At 37.1% G+C, this 25,030-nt stretch overlaps 2 protein-coding genes across 2 annotated transcripts in view; one reads left to right on the forward strand and one right to left on the reverse strand.

The window, feature by feature from the left end:
• Nucleotides 1–1,183: 1,183 nt before the first annotated feature.
• On the reverse strand, nt 1,184–3,149 carry LOC141547300 (uncharacterized). The gene is made up of 3 exons (XM_074275763.1): nt 3,113–3,149; nt 2,169–2,749; nt 1,184–1,841 (listed from the first exon to the last, which is right to left on the reverse strand). The coding sequence occupies exons 1-3, from the start codon at nt 3,147–3,149 to the stop codon at nt 1,803–1,805; spliced, it is 657 nt and encodes a 218-aa protein (XP_074131864.1). The 3' UTR covers nt 1,184–1,802.
• CNOT6L (CCR4-NOT transcription complex subunit 6 like) overlaps nt 2,542–25,030 on the forward strand; it is a 76,569-nt gene continuing 54,080 nt past the window's right edge. The window contains exon 1 of the mRNA XM_074274618.1: nt 2,542–2,648. The gene's annotated coding sequence lies outside the window, so the exon portion shown is untranslated. The remainder of the gene's footprint in view (nt 2,649–25,030) is intronic.

Raw genomic sequence — 25,030 nt, forward strand, 5'->3', positions numbered from 1 at the left:
TAGTGTTCTGCTTTCTAGAGCCCCCAAGTTGGGTGATAAAATGTACTGAGCTTTCTAGATCTTCTAAGCCAGGATGATTAAAATTTACCATGTTAGTGGAGAAGTGATGAGGCGGGACTCCTGAGGATGGTGGAAATATGGAGTCTTCTTATTCCCAGTTCTTTCACCCTTATATACCCTCATATCTTTATGTAACACTGGGCATGCACTAAGTATATACTGCTCCCATGGGACCACATAAACAACTTGCTATTGCATGGAGTTTGCCACTTGCAGTCACTCAATTACAACACCCTCTGACTTCTCAGGAAGGTCTAGAGCCCTTAGAGGAGATGGGGAGTCCAACCAGACATTGTCAGCAGGTTCCCTCTGGGGTAAAGAGTCTTACATCTCACCCAGAGTTCCCCCTCTATCTGTGACCCTCCACACTTATGTATGTTGTTTTTTCTTTTTAACATGGTGCTCTACTTTTCTGGGGTAAGCTAAGAAGAGTTATTGCAATGGTTACAGATAATAGGCAATTTGATTCTCAAGTTCTGTGGTGCTTTGTTTGGCTTTGCTGCTGCAAATACAAAATGATGTTTTTTAGGCTTTCAAATTGGATTATTAAGGATGGGAGTGCTAATTATCCTGGATTTCTGGATTAACATTAGTATTATTTGATAACCTCAAGAAATCTAAAAGAATTTTTTGACATCTGGGGGGGAGGGGGGAAGTATCTGTTGCCTTCTCTTTCCTGAGGGCTATTTCTATTATTCTAAAAAGTACACTTCTTTGAAAGAAAGCAAAGCATGAAGCAGTTGGGCCTGTACAGTGATGGACTTGATATTCCTTTAGTTCTAGTTAATGATTTGCACATACACAGCATGTTTTATTAATGGAAGGCCGTGAGTGCATTTTACACCCAATAATAAAGTTTAAGATTAACTGAAACAAACACAATGAGCCCAGTGTGCTGTAACCTAACATCACAACAGTAACTGTGCATTAATCTTCCAAAGCTGATAATAATTGATAAGTCCAAAATAAGCACTGAGAAAGGGGCTTAAATTCAAATCCCAACTGAATGGCAATATTATGCCCTTAAAATCATTTAGGGTACTGAAGTTGTTCAGGTAAAAATTAAATCCAACGAAAAAAGAGCCTTGCTACTTTAAACCCCCAAATCACAAATAAATGAAAATTAGTCAAAATAATTTTAATTGGGCCCTTCTTGTTATCCAGAATGCAGCGTGTTTATGGACAGTTGTTTGCACTTTCCCTTTGGCCTAAGATTTCTTTGAGAGCGGGACAGCTTTAGGCCTTTCTTTGGATCTTCAGAGCTTAGCACACGGACCGGTACACAGGCATACAAAGAGCGCTTAATGAATGCTTCTAGTGCCCTCCCCGCAATGACGTTCACTGGATCATGTCTCCTACCGGGAGCTGGGTACAGAGACTATCACGAGCCTTTCTCTGTATCTTCGGTGCTTAGCACAGTACCTGACACTCAGTAGGTACTAAATACATGCTCTGTGGCTTGGTTTGGAAATCCCTCCCTCGTAGCCACATAATCATGATACTTAACGGGATTAGAAGGAGAATGGGGGCGGGGGGAATAAGGGGAGGCCCAGGCTGCGCATTTACTTTCATTTGGTATTTAGGGTTAGGAGCAGGCTCATTGATCCAGGGAAGGGGAGAGAAAAGGTGCGGGGAGCGCCTCCAGGTAAGAAGATGCTTTCCACAGCTCATCGCTGCCTGCAGCAGCATCTCTTGGACTTGACATCATCCACGTCCATCAGCGATGCCTCGGAGTCGTCCCTCTAGACGGCCCTTCCGTCCGAGGACTGCCTCGGCAGGGACTGCGGTAAATAGTTCGCAGTAAAAATAGATGGCGGGGTGATCTCAGCTCTGCCTCTCCTTTCGTCCCTCTTTCCCTCCCTTCCAGGGTACGCGTACATCCCGCAAAGCTTGCAAACAACCGGAAGGTCGGCGTGCGCGGGGGATGCAGAAGAGGGGGAGCTGCAGGAGAGGAGGGGCCAGCCCGCCTCTCCATACAGTGCGCAGGCGCAATTCCGCCCCCACTGAGCGTGCATGCGCGGCCCCGCCCCCGAATAAGCCACGGGGGCGTGCCCGGTTCCCGCCAGCCCCTCCACGTCAATCAGCCCTCCTTCTCCCACACTCGGCACCTTGTTGTTAATCTCCATCCGCTGCTCGCGCGGGGGTCGCCTCCTCTCTTCCCCCGGTCTAAGAGCTTGGAACGTGGGCAGCGTGTGAGCGAGAAAGAATCGGAAGGCGGCGGGCGCCGAGGCCGCGGCCTCAGCGAGCAGGCGAAGCCCAGCGCCGAGCTCCTCCCGCGGCGGCGGGCCCAGACTGTAGCCGCGGAGCCGGGCCCCGCGGAGTCGCCTCAGCGAGCCCTCGGAGCGGGGCCGCCCAGCCGCGGCCTCTGCCTCGGTCCTCCCCACGGCCCGGCCCGGACCGGCCCGCCCGCCCCGCGCCCCCCCCGGCCGGTGCCTGTCCTCGCCGGCGGGCTGCCTGCATGTCTTGGCTGCCCTCAGCCCCGCCGCCCCCGCCGTCCCCGCCGCCGCCGCCGCGCCGCCTCCCCCGCTTGCCCCGCCGCCGCCGCCGCAGCCGCTGCCGCCGCCCGGAGCCCGGCGCGCTGAATGCAGGTGAGGCGGGGGCGGAGGGACGGGCGGGGGAGGGGAGCGGAGCGAGGGAGTCGCGGGGAGCGCGCGCGCCCGCCCGCCCGTGCCCGGCTCGGGGCTCCGCGCTCATGGCAGCTGGGGAGGAGGGAGCGAGGTATGGCCGGTCTGCGGGAGCGGGGAGGGAGGGCGCGTTAGTTGTGCGTGTGGGAGGGTGGGCGTGTGCGCGCGTGGGGAGTGGGGGGGGGCGGTTTGGCTCAGGGACCGATCTGGGGAAGTGTGCGTGTTGGAGGATTGTTGGGGGAAGCGTGAGGCTTCTCGAGTGTGCGTGGGTGTGTAATGTAGAAGCCGGCCTACAGTCTATTTACCACTCCTCCAGGGTGCGTGCGTGTGTATATGTGTGTGTGGCGCGCGTGTGCACAGGTATCCCCAGCCTCAGTGTTGCGAGCTGCATCCGTCTTGGCTAGCGTGTGCTCGCGTGTCTATGGTACACGCATGCTGGGCCCATTCTTTCTCCCGCGCGGCCATCGCAGCGTCCCGGAGACCAGGCCAGACCCCAGCCCGCAGCGCGGCCTAACCGCCCGGGACCGCGCTGCGCAGGCCCGCCCGACTTGTGGGCGGGCGTGTCGGACGTGGGGGCGCCCGGGACCCACTTCCCCCCTCCTCCCGGAGCCGCTTGTTTTTGTTTTTCACGCCTCCGTCCCGCGGGGGCTGGCGGGGATAGGAGAGTCCTGTGTGTGTGTGTGGAGATGAATCAGAGCGGAAAACCGGGAGAGGAGTGTTGGAATAGGCCCTGCTCCGATTCCCCGTGGGATTGAATGGGAAGCGTTTCCCCTTCAGAGCACATCCTGATGTGTTTAAGAAACGCGGCGGGGGGGAGGGGAGCAGGGGGCGGAGGGGGTTGGGGACTTCCCCTAGCGAGGGGCGGGTCCCCGTGGGCCATTCTGGTGCAGATGGGGAAGGGCTTGGGTGTCGATGGTTGAGAAACTGCTGTAGCCTGCCTCCTATGGGAGAGAGCGAGGGGAGGTGACTCAGGCTGCTGGAGGCTGGCCTGCTTCTGTGTGTACATTATTTAGCATAGGCCAGCTAGGAGGATGATTTAAAAGGAGTTTAGAGACAGTTGTGCTTCTATAGGAAGTATAATGCTGACTGTATTATAATTGTCTAGAATTTTCACTCGCGCTTTCAGGCTTTGTGACATATACTATCCCTCTCTTCCCTCATGTTTTTCAGTTACTTCACTTTTTCAATGCTATTTTGATAATAATTTGATTAATATTCTAAGCAAAGTATAAGATATATTTGCTTCAGTGATACTAAACTTGTTATTAGTTTTTTTTTCCTAATGATTTGTGTTACCTGCCCTACTGCTTCTCCATTTGCGGACTGGCTGATTATCTTTATCTTAGTTGGGTAAAAGTTTTTTCTAATGAGATTGACTTCTTAATATGTGGATTTAATTTTTATATGAACAGAGATTGCATTCTCAAACCTGGCTTTAAAATACCCTTAGATCTCTAGGTCTCCTTTCCATAGCTACTCCCAGACACACATCACTTGTTCATAGTCCCGAATTTGGAGATGATTAAACACTTGTACTAGTAATCTTAGTGGGTAGCTCTAGGTTACAAAACCAAGATAGAAGATTTGGTGGGTTTTTCGTTTTTTAAGAACATCTTTCTTCCCAATAGCACACTTAACGGTTGCTAGTTATACTTTATCTTGTCTTTTTTAGAGGGGGGGTAGTTAGGGAGGGGAATAAGCATTAAAGAACACTTGCTGTGCTAAGCACTTTAAAAATACTTTTGTCATTTGATCTTCAGCAACCCTTCAAATAGGTGCTGTATTATCTATATTTTACAGTTAAGAAAACTGAAGCAGAGAGGTAAAGTGACATGCCTGGAGTTATAATAGCTGTTAATGCTTCTGAGGCAGGATTTGAATTCAGGACTTGACTCCAGCCCCAGCTCTCCAGTGCACCACTAGCCTCTGCCATTTCATTATGTTATTAACATTCGGGCTTATCCTATTAAAACCTCATTAATTTTAATTTATGTTTGTGAAGTGGTAGAAATTTTGGAGGAAAGAACCCTATCTGTGCTGATTTAGTTTTAAACTTATATTTGGAGTATCATGTATTTTTCTGTGATTTTTAACTTTAAAATGTCCAGTGTAAAGTCTTTAAAGAATTGTTTTAATGTATTTTGACTTTGACTTAAAATTTTTATTTAAAAAAATTAAGTTATAAAAGGTTTGATTTTAACCAGGACTCAGAGGTCCTTGATTCTTTCTGGAGATCCATGATATCACAATTATATTCACAATAATACTTTATAAATATACCCACATAAACAATACCAAAACATTGAAAACTTGCTGCCCTTAATGTGTTGGGAGATAGCCTGTGATTTCATTGGCATTGAAAGTTCCCAGGTGAGTAAATTCCTTCTACTAATTCAGGTCAGGCACCTTGTTTGCAACTTACTTTTAGACAATTGTTTGTAGACCTAAAATTTAAGTGACTGCTCAGGTCACAGCCAGTTTGTGTCAACCCAAATAGTGCTGTCTGATTAAAATTTTACAGTAACAGAGAAATAAGTTATTTTTATATCTTCCTAATGTGTAAATGAACAAAGAAAAACAAGATAGTAGGCAATTCCATTAGTTCACCCTCACAGTTATTTTGAATCAGACCATCATTCATTTATCAGAAGCAGTAGTGATGAGATGGATATAGATGTGCTGGATCTGGAATTAGAAGACCCGAGTTCAGATGTAACTTCTGACTTACTGTGTCGCCTTCCGGGGTAGGTCTCTTAACCCTCTGTGTTTGCTTGTTAACTCACTATAAAATGGGGATAACAGCAGGGTAGTTGTGAGAACAACAAGATGCTAAAATGGATATGGGTCTAAAGTTAGGAAAACTCATTTAGCAGCCTCAGGCACTTGACAGAAACTGGGTCACCCTGGGCAAGTCACTAAATCCCAATTGCCTCTACCAGAAGTCATTTTATTATGTTTGTTTTAACTTCCTCATCTGTAAAATGAGCTTGAGAAGAAAGAAGCAAACCATTCCAATATTTTGCCAGAAAAATCTTAAATGGGATCATGAAGATTCTGAATACTGAAAAATTTAGTAACCACCATCAAAAATTGTGAGGTACAACTTTTTTTTTTTGTGAGGATAACTTTTGTAAAAAGTGCTGGAACATAGTAAGTTTCTAATACATACTTATTCCCTTTCTCATTCATGCTAGAAGTGACTTGTCCTTTATGGATGTATTTAACCATAAAGAATGGTGTGAACATTAATAGTTTCTGTAAATTGTTAAAGAGGCTTAGTTGAAAATAAGCAGAATTTTCAGAGATTTAATTGAAAAGTACTTTTTTTTTTGGAGGAGGGACAAGAAAAGTTATTAGTGTTGGGAATGTAGGAGGATTATTGGAATTTAGGTTTGGAATTTCCATTTCTTGAATGATTTTCAAAAGAAAACTAGGCCTTAGTACTAACATTGGTTGTTATTTTTATTAAAGCAGTAAACTATTGGTTTCAGCACATCATTCATGTTATACTTTCTGACACGAGTACTGGAACAGCTTTGTTTATTATAAAATGAAAGATGTCAGGCTTCTGTTAAATCTATGTGATTTTTTTTTTTTTTAATGACTCGAATGCAGGGATACTGAACTGAAAATTTTTACTCAAAACTAATAACAGAAGTATAATTTTTATTATAACTTTATATTTTTATTATTTTATTTATTATATATTTTATTATAACTTTTATTTATAACTTTATTTATTTAAAAATTTTTATTATTTTTATAAAATTTTTTACTACATATGCATGGGTAATTTTTTTTTTTTTTACAACATTTAATTTCCTGTTGCACAGGAAGAATTGGATTCAGAAGGTAAAAATAACCTAGGAAGAAAAACAAAAATGCAAACAGTTTACACTCATTTCCCAGTGTTCCTTCTCTGGGTGTAGCTGATTCTGTCTATCATTGATCAATTGGAACTGAATTGGATCTTCTCTTTGTTGAAGATATCCACTTCCATCAGAATACATCCGCATGTAGTATTGTTGTATAATGATCTGGTTCTGCTCATTTCACTCAGCATCAGTTGATGTCTCTCCAAGCCTCTCTGTATTCATCCTGCTGGTCATTTCTTACACAACAATAATATTCCATAACATTCATATACCACAATTTACCCAACCATTCTCCAATTGATGGGCATCCATCCATTCATTTTCCAGTTTCTAGCCACTACAAAAAGGGCTTCCACAAACATTTTGGCACATAGGTCCCTTTCCCCTCTTTAGCATTTCTTTGGGATATAAGCCCAATAGTAGCGCTGCTGGATCAAAGGGTATGTACAGTTTAATAACTTTTTGGACAAAATTCCAGATTGCTCTCCAGAATGATTGGATTCTTTCACAACTCCACCAACAATGTATCAGTGTCGTTTTCCCACATCCCCTCAAATTCAATATTTTTTCATGTCATCTTAGCCAATCTGAAAGATGTGTAGTGGTTATCTTAGAGTTGTCTTAATTTGCATTTTTCTGATCAATAGTGATTTGGAACACTTTCATATGAGTGGAAAGTTTCAATTTCATCATCTGAAAATTGTTCATTTCCTTTGACTATCAATTGGAGAATGGCTTGATTTCTTATAAATTAGTCAATTCTCTATATGTTTTGGAAATGAAGCCTTTATCAGAACCTTTAATTGTAAAAATATTTTCCCAGTTTGTTACTTCCCTTCTAATCTTGTTTGCATGGAATTTTGTTTGTACAGAAGCTTTTTAATTTGATGTAATCAAAATTTTCTATTTTGTGATCAATAATGATCTCTAGTTCTCTTTTGGTCACAAATTTCTTCCTCCTCCACAGGTCTGAGAGGTAAATTATCCTATTTTCCTCTCATTTATTTATGATCTCGTTCTTTATGCCTAAATCATGGACCCATTTTGATCTTATTTGGGTATGTGGTGCTAAGTGTGGGTCCATGCCTAATTTCTGCCATACTAATTCCCAGTTTTCCCAGCAGTTTTTGTCAAATAATGTATTCTTATCGCAAAAGTTGGGATCTTTGGATTTATCAAACACTAGATTGCTGTAGTTATTCACTATTTTGTCCTGTGAACCTAATCTATTCCACTGATCAACTAGTCTATTTCTTAGCCAATACCAAATGGTTTTGGTGACTGCTGCTTTAATATAGTTTTAGATCAGATACAGCTAGGCCACCTTCATTTGATTTTTTTTTTTTTTTTTTTATTAATTCCCTTGAAATTCTAGATCTTTTGTTCTTCCATATGAATTTGTTATTTTTTCTAGGTTATTAAAATAGTTTCTTGGGAGTCTGATTGGAATAGCACTAAATAGATTAGTTTAGGGAGTATTGTCATCTTTATTATATTCGCTCGGCCTATCCAAGAGCACTTAATATCTTTCCAATTATTTAAATCTGACTTTATTTTTGTGGCAAGTGTTCTGTAATTTTGCTCATAATTCTTTGCTTTCCTTTGGTAGATAGATTCCCAAATACTTTATTTTATCGACAATTATTTTGAATGGAATTTCTCTTTGTATCTCCTGCTGTTGCATTTTGTTAGTGATGTATAAAAATATTGAGGATTTATGTGGATTTATTTAGTATCCTGCAACTTTGCTAAAGTTGTGAATTATTTCTAATAGCTTTCTCATAGAATCTCTGGGGTTCTCTAAGTATACCATCATATCATCTGCAAAGAGTGATAGTTTGGTTTCCTCATTACCTACTCTAATTCCTTTAATGTCTTTCTTGACTCTTATTGCTGAGGCTATCGTTTAATACAATATTGAATAGTAATGGTGATCTTACTGGGAGTATAACAATCTTTAAACAAAAATTTTTTGATTTTAGAATTGTCTGTTTATACAAGCTTATAAAATTTTTGTAAATGTTTCCCTCTCCAACCCCCTTTTATTTTGGATAGCACATTTCATTAGAGTTCCTGTGAACCTAGTAGGCAAAATATTTAAAGTTTGGAAAGGAAAATTTGTTAAACTTATGTTGGTATTACTAAAGAAATCGGGAGCAACACAAAAAGCAACTATTTATGAAGCAAGTGTCTCAAAATGTATAATGTTAAGGTGGATATCAGATACTTTTGTTAGATATAGGAGACAGAGTGGCACAACAGAATGAGCTCTGGGTTAGTCAGAAAACTGGAATACTCTAGTTCTGAATCTTTCCATTGAACCAGCTGGATCACAAAATCATTTAATCTCTAAGCTTTAGCTCTTCTATAAAATAGGTACCTGCTCTCTCTACTGAACAGGATTGTTGTAAGAATCTAATTTGAATCCTTCTACAAGTCATATATTCTGCAGTTTTTATAGTATGGTTTGGTTTGGGAGGGGATGTGCCCAAATGTCTTACAAGATAGTCTCTTTTCATAATACTGCTAAAATATTTTAGTTTTTCAATGTTAATTATCAGAAGATACAACCCACATAAACAAATCCCTTTCAATATTGAAGAGGGTAAAGGGATTCTGAGACCAAAATGCCTGAGAACTACAAATTTGGTCTAATGACTTTATTTTGTAGATAATGAAACAGGCCCAGACATAGTAGGAATGAGATTTGTACATTAGGACCTCTTGACTTCAAACCCTATTTTTCCTCTGTCTTGTTTTTTTTTGAAGCTAAGTACATGTTTACAAAACAAATAAATGCAAACAAAAATTCAAACATCTAATATTTAGTACTAGTCTTAAGACCATAAATGGAGTGCTGGTCCTTAGAGATGTAAGTTATTCAGATTTAAGTCATACTGTATAAATATCTACAGTTGTAAATATTGTGTGCTGTGTTTTTATAGAATTTTTATTTTATAGAATCTTATCTATATTGTGTTTTAACAGAATCTAGGTGAGAATTTTCTTTTCAGTTTCTTGGATTCTGTCACCAGTTAAGACTTTGAATAAAAAAAATTTGGAGTTTCAGCTTTTTTTCCAGAGATCCTAAAGCTTACATTCTTTCTTCCCCCCCCCCCCCTTCTCCCTCCCCTCCAGCAGAGCATGAATCAAGAGTACAGTATAAGGTCTCTCATTTTGGGTTGACCTTTAAACCTGTGGCTGTTTGTTGTGCTTATTACCATTCTAAAATAGAACCTGTGGGACCTTATTCTAGAAAGGACTATTTTAAAGAAAAGATCAGATAAAATAACAAACATTACTTTGACTTCTGTCTCTAGTCTTTATCTCCTTTACCTCCTTATTTACCAGATACTATTATAATACTTTGGGATGGAAGAATAGATTATAAAAGTTTTGATAATATGTAATAAGATGGTTGCAGTAGTTAGAAAAAGGAAACAGAGGGGAGAGAAGTGAGTCCATTGGAATTTAGAATTGGGAAAGTTTAGTAGCTTATTTGGATTTGCCCAGGGTCACACTGCCAGATCTCAAAGCCAGTGCTTCCCCCCAAACCCCCACCCTTTTTTTTTTTTTAACCATACAAGCTTATTTGTGTCTTAGGTATTTCTCTAGTCTGTAAGGTGGCATGTGCACATACACATGTATGGGCAGGAAGGGTATATACTAAGATGAATCCCTTTTCAAAGGAGACCTCAGGGTGCTCCCACATTATGCACAAGGCCATTGTTGATATCAGTGTTTTGTTAATGCTGTCTCCTTTGAAAATTTACTTAAGTTTTGTGTTTATCCCTATACTTATTGTCTTTCTCCTTCACCTAAAAGAATGCAAACTCTGGGGACAGATTGGTACAGTCAGAACTGGGATCACAGTTCAATCAGTAAGCATTTTTCAGTGTCTCCTATGTACCAGGAACTGTGTTAAGTGCTGAAGAATTAAGAAAAAGAAGACAATCCCTGCCTTCAAGGAGCTCACATTTTAATGAAGTAGACAGCATATATCATACGAACATAGTAGTATTAATGTATTATATGTTATACAATATAATTTAATATATACAGGTTAAGTAGAAGATAGGAAAAGAAGAAAGGCATTAGAAGTGAGAGGAGTTGGAAGAAGCTTCCTGTAGAAGTATTTTAGTTGGGACTTGAAGGAAGCCAAGGAAGCCAGAGATGGAGATGAAGAAGGAAGGCATTCCAAGAATGGAAATGGGAAAAGTCTGGAGTTCAAGAGAGTGCCTTGTGATTTAAGAAAATCACTTTGGTAATCAAATCAAGGATGGTCCAGAGTGACAGGCCTACCAACCAATAGGTTGATATAGTAGTCCTGGTGTGAGGAGTTGGGTGCATCAGAATGATAGCAGCCTCAGAGCACAGAAGGGGTGGTTTGAAGAGGTGAAATCCATGGGTCTTGGCCACTGAATAGAGGGCGAGGGGCACGTTGTATATGATACTTAGGTTGTGAGCCTGGGTAACTGGGAAAATGTTTTCTATAGTAATAGGGAAATTCGAAGGGGAAAAGATAATGAATTCAGTTTTGGATAATGCAGAATTTTTAAAGATCTTTATAAGACATCTAGTTGGAGATATTCAATAGGTGGTGGATCAGAAATGCATTTTCATAGGCCTGGGAACCTCAGCATTAAGATGATGCTTTTGAATCCATGGAAGCCATTGAGATTACTAAATGAAGTATGTAAAGAAGAGAAAAGAGCTTGGGACAGAAATCTTAGTAGATTTCTAGGCTAGTAGGCCTAATTTTAATCTGTACAGGGAGACTGAACAGAACGGGTCAGATATACAGATGGAGAACCAAGAGAGATTAGTATTCCCCAAAGAAGAAAATGTGGAGGACAACTAGGTGGCACAGTGGATAGCACTGAGCCTGAAGTCAGACATTTTTGTTTTAGAATTCAATTTTGACCTCAGACACTAGCTGTGTGATCTTGGCAAGTTGCTTAACCCTATTTGCCTCAGTTTCCCCTCAGTAAATTGAGCAAACACACTGTCTTTGCCAAGGAAACCCCAAACAGGATCATGAAGACTTGGATGCTACTGAATAATGAAACAAGGAGAGGACAAGAAAGATAAGGATTGAGAAAAATATATATTTGGCATTTAAAACCTTTCATTCTTCTTGACCTCCACTTAACTATGAAATTAGGAGTTAGCTAGTTCTTTGTACCTCAAGTCTTAGATTCTAGATGTGTTTCTTTTTCTTCTGCCTTTGCATTTCTGGACCTTATTATATAATATCTTGCATATATAGGCATTTGATGTTCATTTGAAATTTTAGAAATTTGGTATTATCTGACAACTGCTTTTAATGATCAGGTTCGGTGACCTTTAATTAGGAAGTGAAGAAGATGAGGAAAATAAAACAATGTAGTAAGTTCAAATGTTTATAACATAAGCTATTTACATAAATACAGGGGAGAAAACCAAAGGAGTGATTAGAATAAGGATTAGATTAGTAGAAAGATGAACTTTTAAAGTTACTGTCATTGTGGGATTGGAGGAAAGGAGGGCATGGAAGAAATATGGGATGTGTGGATGACAAAATTTAGCTTGTTGCTGCAGAGAGCTAGGTTATGGAGTAACTTATGAGGGTGAGAAGGAAAATCTGCGGATTTGATAAAGTTTTAGTTTTTTAATGTTGGAAATCGGTGGAAATAAAGCTCATCTAATTATAGATGAGCAAGACGGAAAAAGCAGCTACTTATTAGAGCATTCCAGGTGAGAGGAGGTTGGTCCCAAGAATTTTGTTCTTATTTTAAAATTTTTACCTAAGTAATCTATTTGGTGCCATCCTAATTAAATTAGAAAAAAAATTCTCTTAGCGATTTAGGAAAAAAAATTGATTTGGGAAGTACAAAAGGTCAGAAAACTATGGGGGGGGAAAAGGAAGGAGGTTCAGCAGTATCAGACCTGAAAGTATATTATAAGGGATAATATCATTGTTGAAATGTGAAATGGAGAATTTCAATTGTTTTAAATTAAATTTTTCTTGTATAATTAAAACCAATGTACAGTCAGATACATTGTGAATGTGTTGGAATACTGCTATGTTATAGGAAAATTATGGACTTTATGATTTAGAAAAACATGGAAAGACTTGAATTTATGAAAGATGTTATCCACCTACAGAGAAAGATGATAAGTGGAAATAGGCATTGTATGGTTTTACATAAATGTGTTGTGTATATTGTATATTTGTGCAAGTATTGTATGTGTGCATGCTTGTACTGTTAATTATAGACTTATTGGGGGAAAGAGAAAGGAGGGGAAAAATAAAAAGTGTACAGCAGAAACAAGAAAAAATACAAGGAAGGAAAGAAAAGCTGGGTAACTTTGAAGGCAATGTGAAACATTATGCAAGATTTTTTTAAATGGAAATTTATTATCTTATATAGAATCGGCTCTTATGTTCTGTGTAAATGGAAATGTCTTTTTCTTGTTTTGTATTTAACTTCAAAATGAATAAAACTTTACCTGCGGGCCCCCCCCCCCCAAAAAAAAAAAAAGGAAAATTCTTCTTATTCTTCTTTACCTTTTAAAAGCTTTAGTCATTTCCTAGTAGGTAGCAAGGTGACCTAGCAGACCATTGTACTTTGAATCAGGAAAATGAGTTTAAATTTCTTCTTAGAGATCACTTGCTTGCTCACTGTAATCCTGAGGAAGTCATTTAAACTCTCATAGTTTCTAGTTTCTTTATCTTGTAAAGTATGAATAATAGCACCTCAAGTAGACTTTTGAGAATTAATTGGCATAAAACATGCAAATCACTTTGCAAATTTAAAAAATCCTAAATATTAGTTATATCTACTAGTGGATATTACTTATGGGAAAGAAAAATAGGAAGGGAGGAAACGTTTTAAGTGCCTACAATGTGCCAGGTTGGCACTTGGCTCAGCACTACAGCAATATTGTCTGATTCTCATTTTATAGCTGAGGAAATTGAGGCAAATAGAAATGATTTGCTAGGACCTATACTAAAACTAGCAAGTCTCAGGCTTGATTTGAATTTGGGTCTTCCTGATTCCAGACTTTATTCATCCATTGGACCACAAAGCTGTCTCTGTTGACACTACTGACACAACACATTTGATAATGTACCTAACATTACCTGTAGTCTCCCACTTTCCCATAGATAGCTCAATACTTTAGTATTGTTCATGGCCAATTAGAAACTTTAAACTTTTTAGTGGCATTTGCATTTACTGAAATCACTTTATATCTCTAGTGCCTTACATTTATATACTTCTTATAGTCAGCAAATAATGGTTTTAGTTCTGTTTATCATAGGATAAGAATAGGATCACTGTTTATCATAGTATCATAGTTATATAAAGGGAAGGGACAAAGATATATAAGGTGGGTAACTCCCTTATTTGAACAGCTGAAGGATGTTTTTGCATGTTTATTAGAGTTTCTCATTCTCAATGTTTTATTACATATAAATATAGTTATAATATATACATTAAGTGTGAGATGCACTCATCTTTTTGTTAGTGATTTTTTTTGCCAAAAAATTTCTTAATAGTAAAATCACAAGGTCAAATGTATCAACAGTTTACTGACTTGATTTTCAAAATTTCAATTTACAGATCTACCAAAAGTATATTGTGTTGATTTCTTAGTCCCTCATATTTTCATTTTTAGCATCTTTGCTGATTTGAGTGAGAGGAAACTTAAGAGTTTTGATTGTATTTTTAATATTTTTAAAAATAATTTTTATTTACCAGATATATGCATGGGTAATTTTACAACATTTGACAATTGCCAAATCTTTTGTTCTAATTTTTCACCTCCTTCTCCCCCCCTCCCCCCATGGCAGGTTGACCAATACATGTTAAATATGTTAAATACAATATATGTATACATGTCCAAACAGTTATTTTGCTGTACAAAAAGACTCGGACTTTGAAATAGTGTACAATTAGCCTGTGAAGGAAATCCAAAATGTAGGCAGACAAAAGTAGAGGGATTGGGAATTTTATGTAATGGTTCATAGTCATCTTTCAGAGTTCTTTTGCTGGGTATAGCTGGTTCAGTTCATTACTGCACTATTGGAACTGATTTGGTTCATCTCATTGTTGAAAATGGCCACATCCATCAGAATTGATCATCATGTAGTATTGTTGAAGTATATAATGATCTCCTGGTCCTGCTCATTTCACTTAGCACAGTTCATGTAAGTCTCTCCAGGTCTTTCTGAAATCATCCTGTTGGTCATTTCTTACAGAACAATAATATTCCATCATATTCATATACCATGATTTATTCAGCCATTCTCCAATTGATGGGCATCCACTCTGTTTCCAGTTTTTGGCCATTACAATTCCATATTAAATTTAACATTTAGAATCTTTCAGCTAACTGTAATCTCTTCTAATGTCCAAAGCCATGTTTGTTGTGTTTTTTAAAATAACTTTTTGTGAAGTTAATAAAATTTTCTTTTGTTATAAAAAACATTTAGAAAAGGAGATAGATGCCTTTTTTCTTGTGAGTTTTTATTGTGTTTTGTATTTGTTTAGATTCTGATTCTAATGAGTATTTTTTTGGTTTAGTTTCATCTTTGACCATCAGGACAGAAACTTCAAAATTTCTGATCATCTGAGATTCAGTTTGTTGAAGGCAAATTTGGAAGATGGAAGTAGAGTTCTTTGCATGATATTCGTTTTCATAATCTTTTAGAAGTCTGGTTGCTTGAGAATTACAGATTAATTTGTTTGAAGGAGGTATATCAGTTATTTAATCTGTATAAGCTTCACCCATCCTTAGGGGAAAAAAGAGAAATATGAATGTTTTATGCTATCATAATTGTAACATGTTATGACCTTTTATTTTTCTTCCCTTAAATTAAAGAGATGGATATTCGTGCTATTTTCATTTTTCCTAAACAACGCGTGCCAGGTACTGTGCTGAATTTACTTAGTCACCTCATTGCATAAGTTTTAAAAGAAGTTACAAATCTAAGATTAAAGACCAGTTTTGTTTATGTATATGAAAAGTGTTTCAGTCTAGTTATATATAATCAAAGCTAGTCTCATCATATTATGACTTCATTTTAAAAAATTCTTACATTATCGTGGGCTCATAAGAAATTTAGCTCTAATAGGATCTTGCCATTTACATCTACTTTTATTGTACTGAATAACAAGAAACACAAATTAAAAGAGTAAACAACTAGTTATTAGGCAACTCTCTGGGAGAGTCATAGTATAAAATTGGTTGGTAGGAATATATTTTATATATTGGTATATATATATTTTATATATTGGTTGGTAGGAATGAGATTTTAGACCCAATAGAAGATAAATCACAGTTGATTCAAGTAGGAAGAGATCACTTGCTTACAATTTGAGGTCATTCCTTTTTGGGAGAAATGAGGGAAATTCACTTGCTCCAGGAATAAGCTTTCTAAAACATTGACATATGAACAGAATTTCTTATCAGGAAGGTTGTGCACTTCTGAGGTTGCTGGAATGGTTTCATTGGATAGATTAAACCAAGAGAAGTGATTTCAGAAATTTGTTCTGATTTGTGTCCTGTTGTGTCTGGTTTTGGGGCTCTTATTTTAGCAAAGACCTGGTATAAAGAAAGGTAGCAAACAAGGTGAGTTGGAAACTGGAATCTGGTTCTGAAATGAAAGACTATTCATTTGGGGAAAGTGGATTTAGGGTTTGTCAAAGTTATTGTCCTCCAAGATCTGAAAGATGTTGGGGTGGGATTGCAGAGAGGTGAATTTAAGTTACATTCACTGAAAGTTTCTCCTCTCTGATTTCCTCTTTCTTAAACACTGCCCCTCTATACCCGTGAGAGGTAGGACAGGCAATATTTTCTTCCATTAGAAAATAACCTTCTAGAGAGCACTGTCTTTTTTTTTTTTTGTATCCCTTGTGCTAAGCATAATACTTAGATATAGTAAATGCTTAATAAATGATTCATCAGAACAGAAATAGTTAATTCTATTGGAAGGGAATTGTTTTAAATATAAACTAGTCTAGATAGTCTTTGATTATTCTGATTCTCATATTGTCATACATACAACAATAGGGACTTCAAAACTATGGATGAGGTAGGACTTCAGGTGCATTGTGAAACACAGTAATATTAATAATGTTAGTAATGTTAATACTACTACTGCTTATTCGTCTTTTCTATTTGTGTTCACATCTGTATCCCAAGATTGTCAAGTATTTAGATATCTCTTCAATGACTAAGATATCTACATTAACCATAAATGTCAATTAGTCCTGAGCCCCCAGTTTACTAAAGAGAAAACTTTTACCAATAAATTTTCACTCATTTACATCAAAAATCTCTACTTTCCTAAGTTTTAAATAGTGTAACAAACAATAAAACAGACTTAAAGGTATATTACAGCAGCTGTGAGATCACAACCAGTCACCTCTATTATTGTTACTGCTGATCTCTCGATTCTAAATATACAGATCCAGCTCCCTGGAGATGTCAATAAAGTCTCTTCAAGAATTTTCTTCAAAACACTGGGAGGGGAATGAAAATTGTTAGCACTAATATCTGTCTGCCCAGGTTGCATGTACCTTCGGATTCTAATGTTTATTGTGCAACAAGAAAATGATATTCGCACACATGTATTGTACCTAGACTATATTGTAACACATGTAATGTTGGTATTGCTGTCGTCGGGGGGAGGGAATAGAGGGAGGGGGGGTAATTTGGAAAAATGAATACAAGGGATAATATTATAAAATATATATATATATATATATATATATATATATATATATATATATATATATATATATATATATATAATAAAAAAAGAATTTTCTTCATTATATTTCTTTGCAAAATCAGAATCTTTGTCACATAGGAAGTTTTCAGCTCTACTTTAAATCTTCTCTGACTTTAGACCCCTGTTCTGTCTCTCCCTTTTTTAGCTTCCTTTGCTCTTTTGTCTTTCCTATTTTATTAAATTGTAAACACTTGAAGGTTAATAGGGACAAACTTTTTTTTTTGTGTGTGTGTGTGTGTGTGTGTGTGTGTATTTGAATCATCATGTAGCACAGTGTCTAGTGCATAACACGTTAAAAATATTTATTGATTGTTGACATATCAGCATTCGGTTTTCCTACATCTTAACAATTTTGCATAGTTATAGATGGTCAGTTCTGCTTTCCTATTCACTTTTAAAACTACTTAAGTTAGTTGATATCATATATCAATATAAATGTATTAATTCTTTAAAAAATTATTTTTGATGTCCATTTACAAAATTTAAGATCCATATTCTTTCCCTCCTAACCCTTATTTGCATTCAGACTCCACTTTCTCTGGAGATAGCTTTTTTTTATCCCAAGTCTTTTGGATTTGGATTGAATCATTTTATTAGTCAGAATGGTCTTCTTAAAATGTTGCTGTTAGTATGCACAACCAAGAAAAGGTTTTTCTTACTCACTTTGCATCAGTTTACCACTCATCTTCACCGATTTGTCTGAAGCCACCTGCTCATCTTTTTTCTAGCTTAATAGTATTCCATCATAATCATATATCACATTGAGCTATTCCTCAGTTGATGGCCATCCTCTCAATTGGTATAGATCAGTATTTCTGAAATGAGTAATATCTTCATTTATCCTTGAGACACTACAAATGAGGTTTTAGGTATGAAAGGTGCTATTATCTCAACGTTCATTTTTTTTTCTTGTTAACCTGAACTGGGTTTTTAGACCAAGATACACATGCACATGCACACATGTATGTATGTATATATAAAGCTTATTTTACACAAAGCAGCCTCCTTTTCACTATGTGTGAAGTGACTAGCAAGCTAATTGGACCCCAGTATCTTTGAACTGTTAACAGTTTGCTTTTGAACATGTTTTAATAATAGGTCTTTGAAATTGAAGTGGTTCTTACCCTCCTTTTATCTAAACCACACAAACATCTTGATTTCTTCTAAGTATACCTTTATAAATTTCTTTAGGTTTTTAAAATTATCAAATGTCTTTTTGTTTAAAATCTAGTCAATATTCTCTGAAAATAGATTAAAAAAATTTTTTTTTTGGTTGTTATCTTTGTCTATATTCAGACATCATTTGGAGCATTTCTCCACCTGAGAAGAAATGCCTGTTCATATTGCTTGATCGTTAATTTATTGAGGAATGAGTTTTCTAACCAATTTTTAGTTTATCTTGGATATTAGACCTTTGTCAGAAGTTTGTTCAGGATTTTTTTTCCTAAATGATTAACTCTAAGATTCTAATTGCATTTTATTTGCTTGTGCAAAAGCTTTTAAATTATTATCTAAATAATGCATTTTCTCTTTTTTGATCATTTTAAAGTCGCTATTTAGTTGTGAAAGATAATGCTCTTTCATTTTCTTCTAGTTTTTAGCACATCGCTAGCTAGCTTTTTGGTACTTAGAAGTATACCAAGTTTGTGAGCAAGAGTTTTTATGAGTCTGTTTTATATCCTGGCATTTTGATGTTAAAGTTTCACTTAATTTTTAGTTGACCTAGGGTTCCATAAGTTAACTATTATGTCATCTTTAAAGAGTGGTATTCTTTCCTTTTTGCCTATGTGTACTCCATGGATTTCTTTTTATTTAATGCTGTACTTTATATTTCCAAAACTATATTCCACAACTAATAGTGGTGATGGACATTTTTTCAAATCCCAGTCATTGGGAAAGGTTTAGCATTTTATCTATTTACAACTGATAATAATTATGAGTTCAGTATTTTTTCATTAATGTTTATTAGATAATATTCTATAGTTTTTATTATTATCTCTCCCTATAGATTACATATTAGAATTGCATTTCAAAAATTTGGAAAGATTTTTCTCAATTTTTGTAAACACTTTATGTAGTATAAGAATTTGTTTCCTTTTTTTCACTCAACTCAGTAATTTTTAACGTGTTTATATGTGTGTGTGTATATCCCAAATCTCTTACTTAAACTTGTCAATTCTTGATTGTAATTTATTAGCAACATAACATTAAAATGAATACAAAAGTGATTATTTACAATACTTTTATTAGTCACAGAAGACAGATCTTCAACCATCACTATTACTGCTTGCTTCTCAATTCTGAAAATTGGGCCCATCATTTAGCTCTCAGATTTGTAATTAAAATTTCTTAAGAATTTTCTTACTATTTCTTTGTAATATAAGACTTAAAACTTCTCATAGGAAAGACATTCTCTTTTTAGCTATTGCATTTAAATGTTTTTAGCTATTTCAGTTAAGTATCTCTATATTGACAGTTAAACAGCCAGTTTTTCAAGATTCTAGTCATTTTTAAAGGTACATTAGTAGCACATCTTGTTTCTATGGCAAAAGCTATTGGTAGAAAGATGAAGTATTTATTAAGTGCTTATTATATCCCATGTTCTGTGCTAAGGTTTAGGGATAAGAATAAAAGAAGGATTGAACAGTTTCTGTCTTCTCTAATATGAGACCACACACACACACACACACACACACACACACACACACAAGGCAATTGATTATTGGACTGAGGTGGGTCATTGAAGGTAGAATGGAAGTAGTGTGAAGACCTGGAATCAAGGGATATCAAGTGTCAGGATATTTGTAGCAATGGAATTCATAAAGTTAAATGGAGACTGCATCATGTATGGAGGTATCTGGGAAGTATGGAAGCTATCTTTTTAAAAACTGTCCATTGTTTTCCCTCTTCCCCAGTTGACAAACATTTTTATTTATTTGTATCATTTGATTTCTATAACATTACATTTTCTTTTCTTTTTTTTTTTATAATTATAAAAATTTTTTTTGACAGTATATGCATGAGTAACTTTTTTAATAACATTATCCCTTGTATTCATTTTTCCAAATTTTACCCTCCCTCTACTCCCTCCCCTAGATGACAGGCAGTCTCATACATTTTACAGGGGTTACAGTATAACCTAGATACAATATATGTGTGTAAATCCAATTTTCTTGTTGCATGTTGAGTATTAGATTCCGAAGGTATAAGTAACCTGGGTAGATAGACAGTAGTGCTAACAATTTACATTCATTTCCCAGTGCTCCTTCTCTGGGTGTAGTTGTTTCTGTCCATCATTGATCAACTGGAAGTGAGTTGGATCTTCTTTATGTCGAAGATATCCACTTCCATCAGAATACATCTTCATACAGCATTGTTGTTGAAGTGTATAGTGATCTTATGGTTCTGCTCATTTCACTCAGCATCAGTTCATGCAAGTCTCTCTAAACCTTTCTGAATTCATCCTGATGGTCATTTCTTACAGAGCAATAATATTCCATAACCTTCATATATCATAATTTACCCAACCATTCTCCAATTGATGAACATCCAGTCATCTTCCAGTTTTTAGTCACTACAAAAAGGGCTGCCACAAACATTTTGGCACATACAGGTCCCTTTCCCCTCTTTAGTATTTCTTTGGGATATAAGCCCAATAGCAGCAATGCTGGATCAAAGGGTATGCACAGTTTGATAACTTTTTGGGCATAGTTCCCAAATTGCTCTCCAGAATGGCCGGATTCTTTCACAGCTCCACCAACAATGTATTAGCGTCCCCGTTTTCCCACATCCCCTCCAACATTCATCATTATTTGTTCCTGTCATCTTAGCCAATCTGACAGGTGTGTAGTGGTAAGTTGTCTTAATTTGCATTTTTCTGATCAGTAGTGATTTGGAACACTTTCATATGAGTGGATATAATTTCAATTTCATCGTCTGAGAATTGTCTGTTCATATCCTTTGACCATTTATCAATTGGAGAATGGTTTGATTTCTTATAAATTAGGGTCAGTTCTATATTTTGGAAATGAGACCTTTGTTAGAACCTTTACTTTTAAAAATATTTTCCCAATTTGTTACTTCCCTTCTAATCTTGTTTGCATTAGTATTGTTTGTACAGAAACTTTTTAGTTTGATGTAATCAAAATCTTCTATTTTGTGATCAGTAATGATCTCTAGTTGTCTTCTGGTCATAAATTCCTTCCTCCTCCACAGGTCTGAGAGGTAGACTATTCTCTGTTCCTCTAATATATTTATGATCTTATTCTTTATGCCTAAATCATGGGCCCATTTTGATCTTATCTTGGTATATCTTATATGATCTTATCTTGGGATAAGTGTGGATCCATATCTAATTTCTGCCATTATAACATTACATTTTCTTTTTTTTTGTCTCTCTGCTTAAGTCATTCAGTAGGTTCTTAAAGGAGATGTAGATTCTATTCCTTAAAACTGGGGCATCATTTACTGTCAGCTTGAGGCCTGAGAAGCAGCAAATGTAGTAGTTAGCTTGAGTGAACCACTGGATTTAAGTTTACAAGAAAGGAAATTTGCTCCTTTGTGAATTTTGAATTGTTTGGCATTTGATTAAGGATCAAAATCTAAAAAGACTATATTAGTCTGCTTTGTTATTTTGGCTGGATATTTGTCAAAAAATTTGAATTGCTAATTACATGTTTTTCCTGCTTTAAATATTTTTTCTGATAATAAAACCTGAGTAACTGTATTTCAAAATGATTGTTTTGAATCCTAAAACAATTTGCTGTGGATCAAGCTTCATTTTTACCTTTTAAAATTTCTTTTGGTTCAATTACTATATTTTCAGTCCTATTTTTAGGATGAACAACTCATTATATTCATTCCTAAAATTCATGCCTAAAAATTAGTCAACTGAATGAGCCTCAGCACTGGCTCTTGCCTGTTTTTGAGTTCATTTATAATTTAGTTATTGAAACTCCCCAACCTTTTCCTGTATGGAAATAACTTTTTGCTGCCCCCTTCAAGTTTGGTCTCTGCTCTTTTACTAAGGTTTATCTGGTTTTACTGAAATGGGAAGGCATCTAGTTAGCATTTATACACCCTTAAAGACTTAAAAAGAACTTTAAAAGCATTATCTCACTTGATTCTTACAAACCTGTGAGAACAGCTCAAGTTTACCTTTGTTGCTTGCTTGGCTTCCTCTTTTATCATAGAGGACCAAAATTACATCACTATGTTAGAGTCAAGTTAGTATGGCCGACTGTGGCTCATCAGATCAATTATGACCTCAGGATATTCTGTCACAGATTGGACACAAATAGTCTATGAATAATTGGGGTGAAATCTCTCTTTGTGCATCCTGCATTTTTTTCTGAGCTAATTTAATTCTCCTTCATAGAACCTTCTGATGAGTGCATGACATGCTGGGGGGGTCCTGTGCCAGTATCTCCTATGTCATATAATGAATTTAAAAATTTTTAGGATGAAAATATCCTTAAATCTTTTTTTTCCCCCCTTTGGCTCCACCTTGTGTGCACTTGCTCTGTGCGAATTTTCCACAAAAGCTTTGGCAAGTACACATTTGGTGTTCAAATAATATGGCCAACCCAGTAGAGTTGCATTCTCTACAATAGAGTTGGAATACTTAACAGTTTAGTTTGAGAAAGGACCTCAGTGTCCCGGGATCTTATCCTGCCCAGTGATTTTCAGAATGTTCCCAAGACAATTCAAATGGAAGCAATTTGGTTTCCTGGCCTGGTGGTGGTAGACTGTCTAGGTTTCACAGGCACACCATAAAGTGGACTGTACAATGGCTCTGTACCTTCAGTTTGATATCTAATACCTCTTCTCTCCCACACTTTCCTTTGATGCCTGCCAAATCCTAAGCTAGCTCTGGAATGGTATGGCAATGTCTTTTGACTCGTGTGTAAGTTGGATTTAAGTGAGGCAGAGTTGCATTCACCCCACTCCTCCCTCTCTATTCTAGAGTCATCACTATCTGATGCCAGTCAAGATGACTGGTGATAATTCGATGCAGTGGATGACCTTGGTGTCTTTGTCTAACCAAGTGCTCCACAGCACCTCTTCACCTGCCTTCATGGCCTTTGGAACAAATTGTTCTCATCTTCCCATTCCACCAAGAGAAGTTTTCACATGCCTTGGGATAAGACTAACTTTCTTAACTCACTGTAGGGGTTATCCAACACCTGGTTTAGACCATCTGCTGACATGGTTTACTTAGGAGCCACAGGTGAGTAAGGTGAACATCAAAAATGTAAAACCAGCTGTCTTTGAGAGTATATGTCTCCTATAAACACACTTTACACCTCAAAATTTGCCTAAGGTCCCATAGCTGAGTTTTTCTAGATCCCATCCTATTCATAAACTACCCATATACATGCTTTATTCACAGTAAATTCTGAACACTTGATCTTACCAACTTCTTTTGAATATATATTCTCACACACATTTATACTTCTCTAACCTTTCTGCTGACCCCCATACTCACATGTCAAGCTGCCTGTTGGGCATTTTGAACTGGATGTTTCTCATAGACATCTTAAAACACTTTTCCTAACTTCGCTGTATTGTTGAAGGCACTACCATCCTCCCAGATATCCGATTTCATAACCTGGGTGTATGTCTCTCAATTCTTTACTTTCTCGCCCTTCCCTTTTCCCCATATGTCTGCCCTCTTGCTTTTTTTTTTCCCCTGAGGCTGGGGTTAAGTGACTTGCCCAGGGTCACATAGCTAGGAAGTGTTAAGTGTCTGAGACCAGATTTGAATCCAGGGCTGGTGCTGTATGTACTACATCACCTAGCTGCCCCCGCCCTCTTGCTTTTTAAAAATTTTGTTGTATTAACATTGCTTGCAAGATACTTGATTGTAATCTTCTCCCATGCAGGCCTCATCATCTAATTTTTGGATTATTGCCATAATCTCCCTCTCCTCTCCCTCCCCCCCCATCCCAGAACATTCTCCACTTATCCTTTATTTTTCACTTACCTCCAGTTGACCCAGTATGAAATATAAAAACTACTTTCTATTGTTCAGAGCTCTTTATAACTTACTCTTTACTCCCCCTTCCATTCCACTCTTCTCTACAGTATATCCCCATATATTCTGCAGTATAGTTACTCAGGCCTCCTTAACTCAGTGAACAAGATACTTCCCAATTCCTGGTTTTCACTGGCTATTCTTTAAATCCCAGATTTAAACCTACCTTGTACAAGAAGTCTTTCCTGATTTCTCAATTCTAGACCCTTCTTAATTCTTGAGCTTTTATACTATTAGTTTGATTTTATTTTAGACTAAAGGAAAGAAAAATATAGCTGTTTTTAAATTATTTTAATCTCAAAATTGGTGTTCCTCAGAATAGCTACATGCTTAGGTTATTTTACAGGTCTTTGATATAGAAAATCTTTTGTAGTTAACTGTTAGGATTACTAAGTGAGAACTGAGGTTTTCTGGACAATTACAAGGTGAGAACTCAGGTTGACTTGATAGAGGGGGCAAGCTCATTGGCTGAGGTGGTTCTTCCCAGAAGCCCTTGCATTATCCCACGCCCATTCTCACGCCTCAGTTCTCACTTAGTAATCCTAACAGTTAACACTTTTAATTTCTTTACCAAGGAATAGAAAAGTTAAATTTGTCACATTCATTGTGATTAGAAAAAAAATTAGTGAGAATGTCATTAGTATTCTATGAT

The sequence above is a fragment of the Sminthopsis crassicaudata genome, chromosome 6 (assembly GCF_048593235.1).
Source record: "Sminthopsis crassicaudata isolate SCR6 chromosome 6, ASM4859323v1, whole genome shotgun sequence".
NCBI lineage: Eukaryota > Metazoa > Chordata > Mammalia > Dasyuromorphia > Dasyuridae > Sminthopsis > Sminthopsis crassicaudata.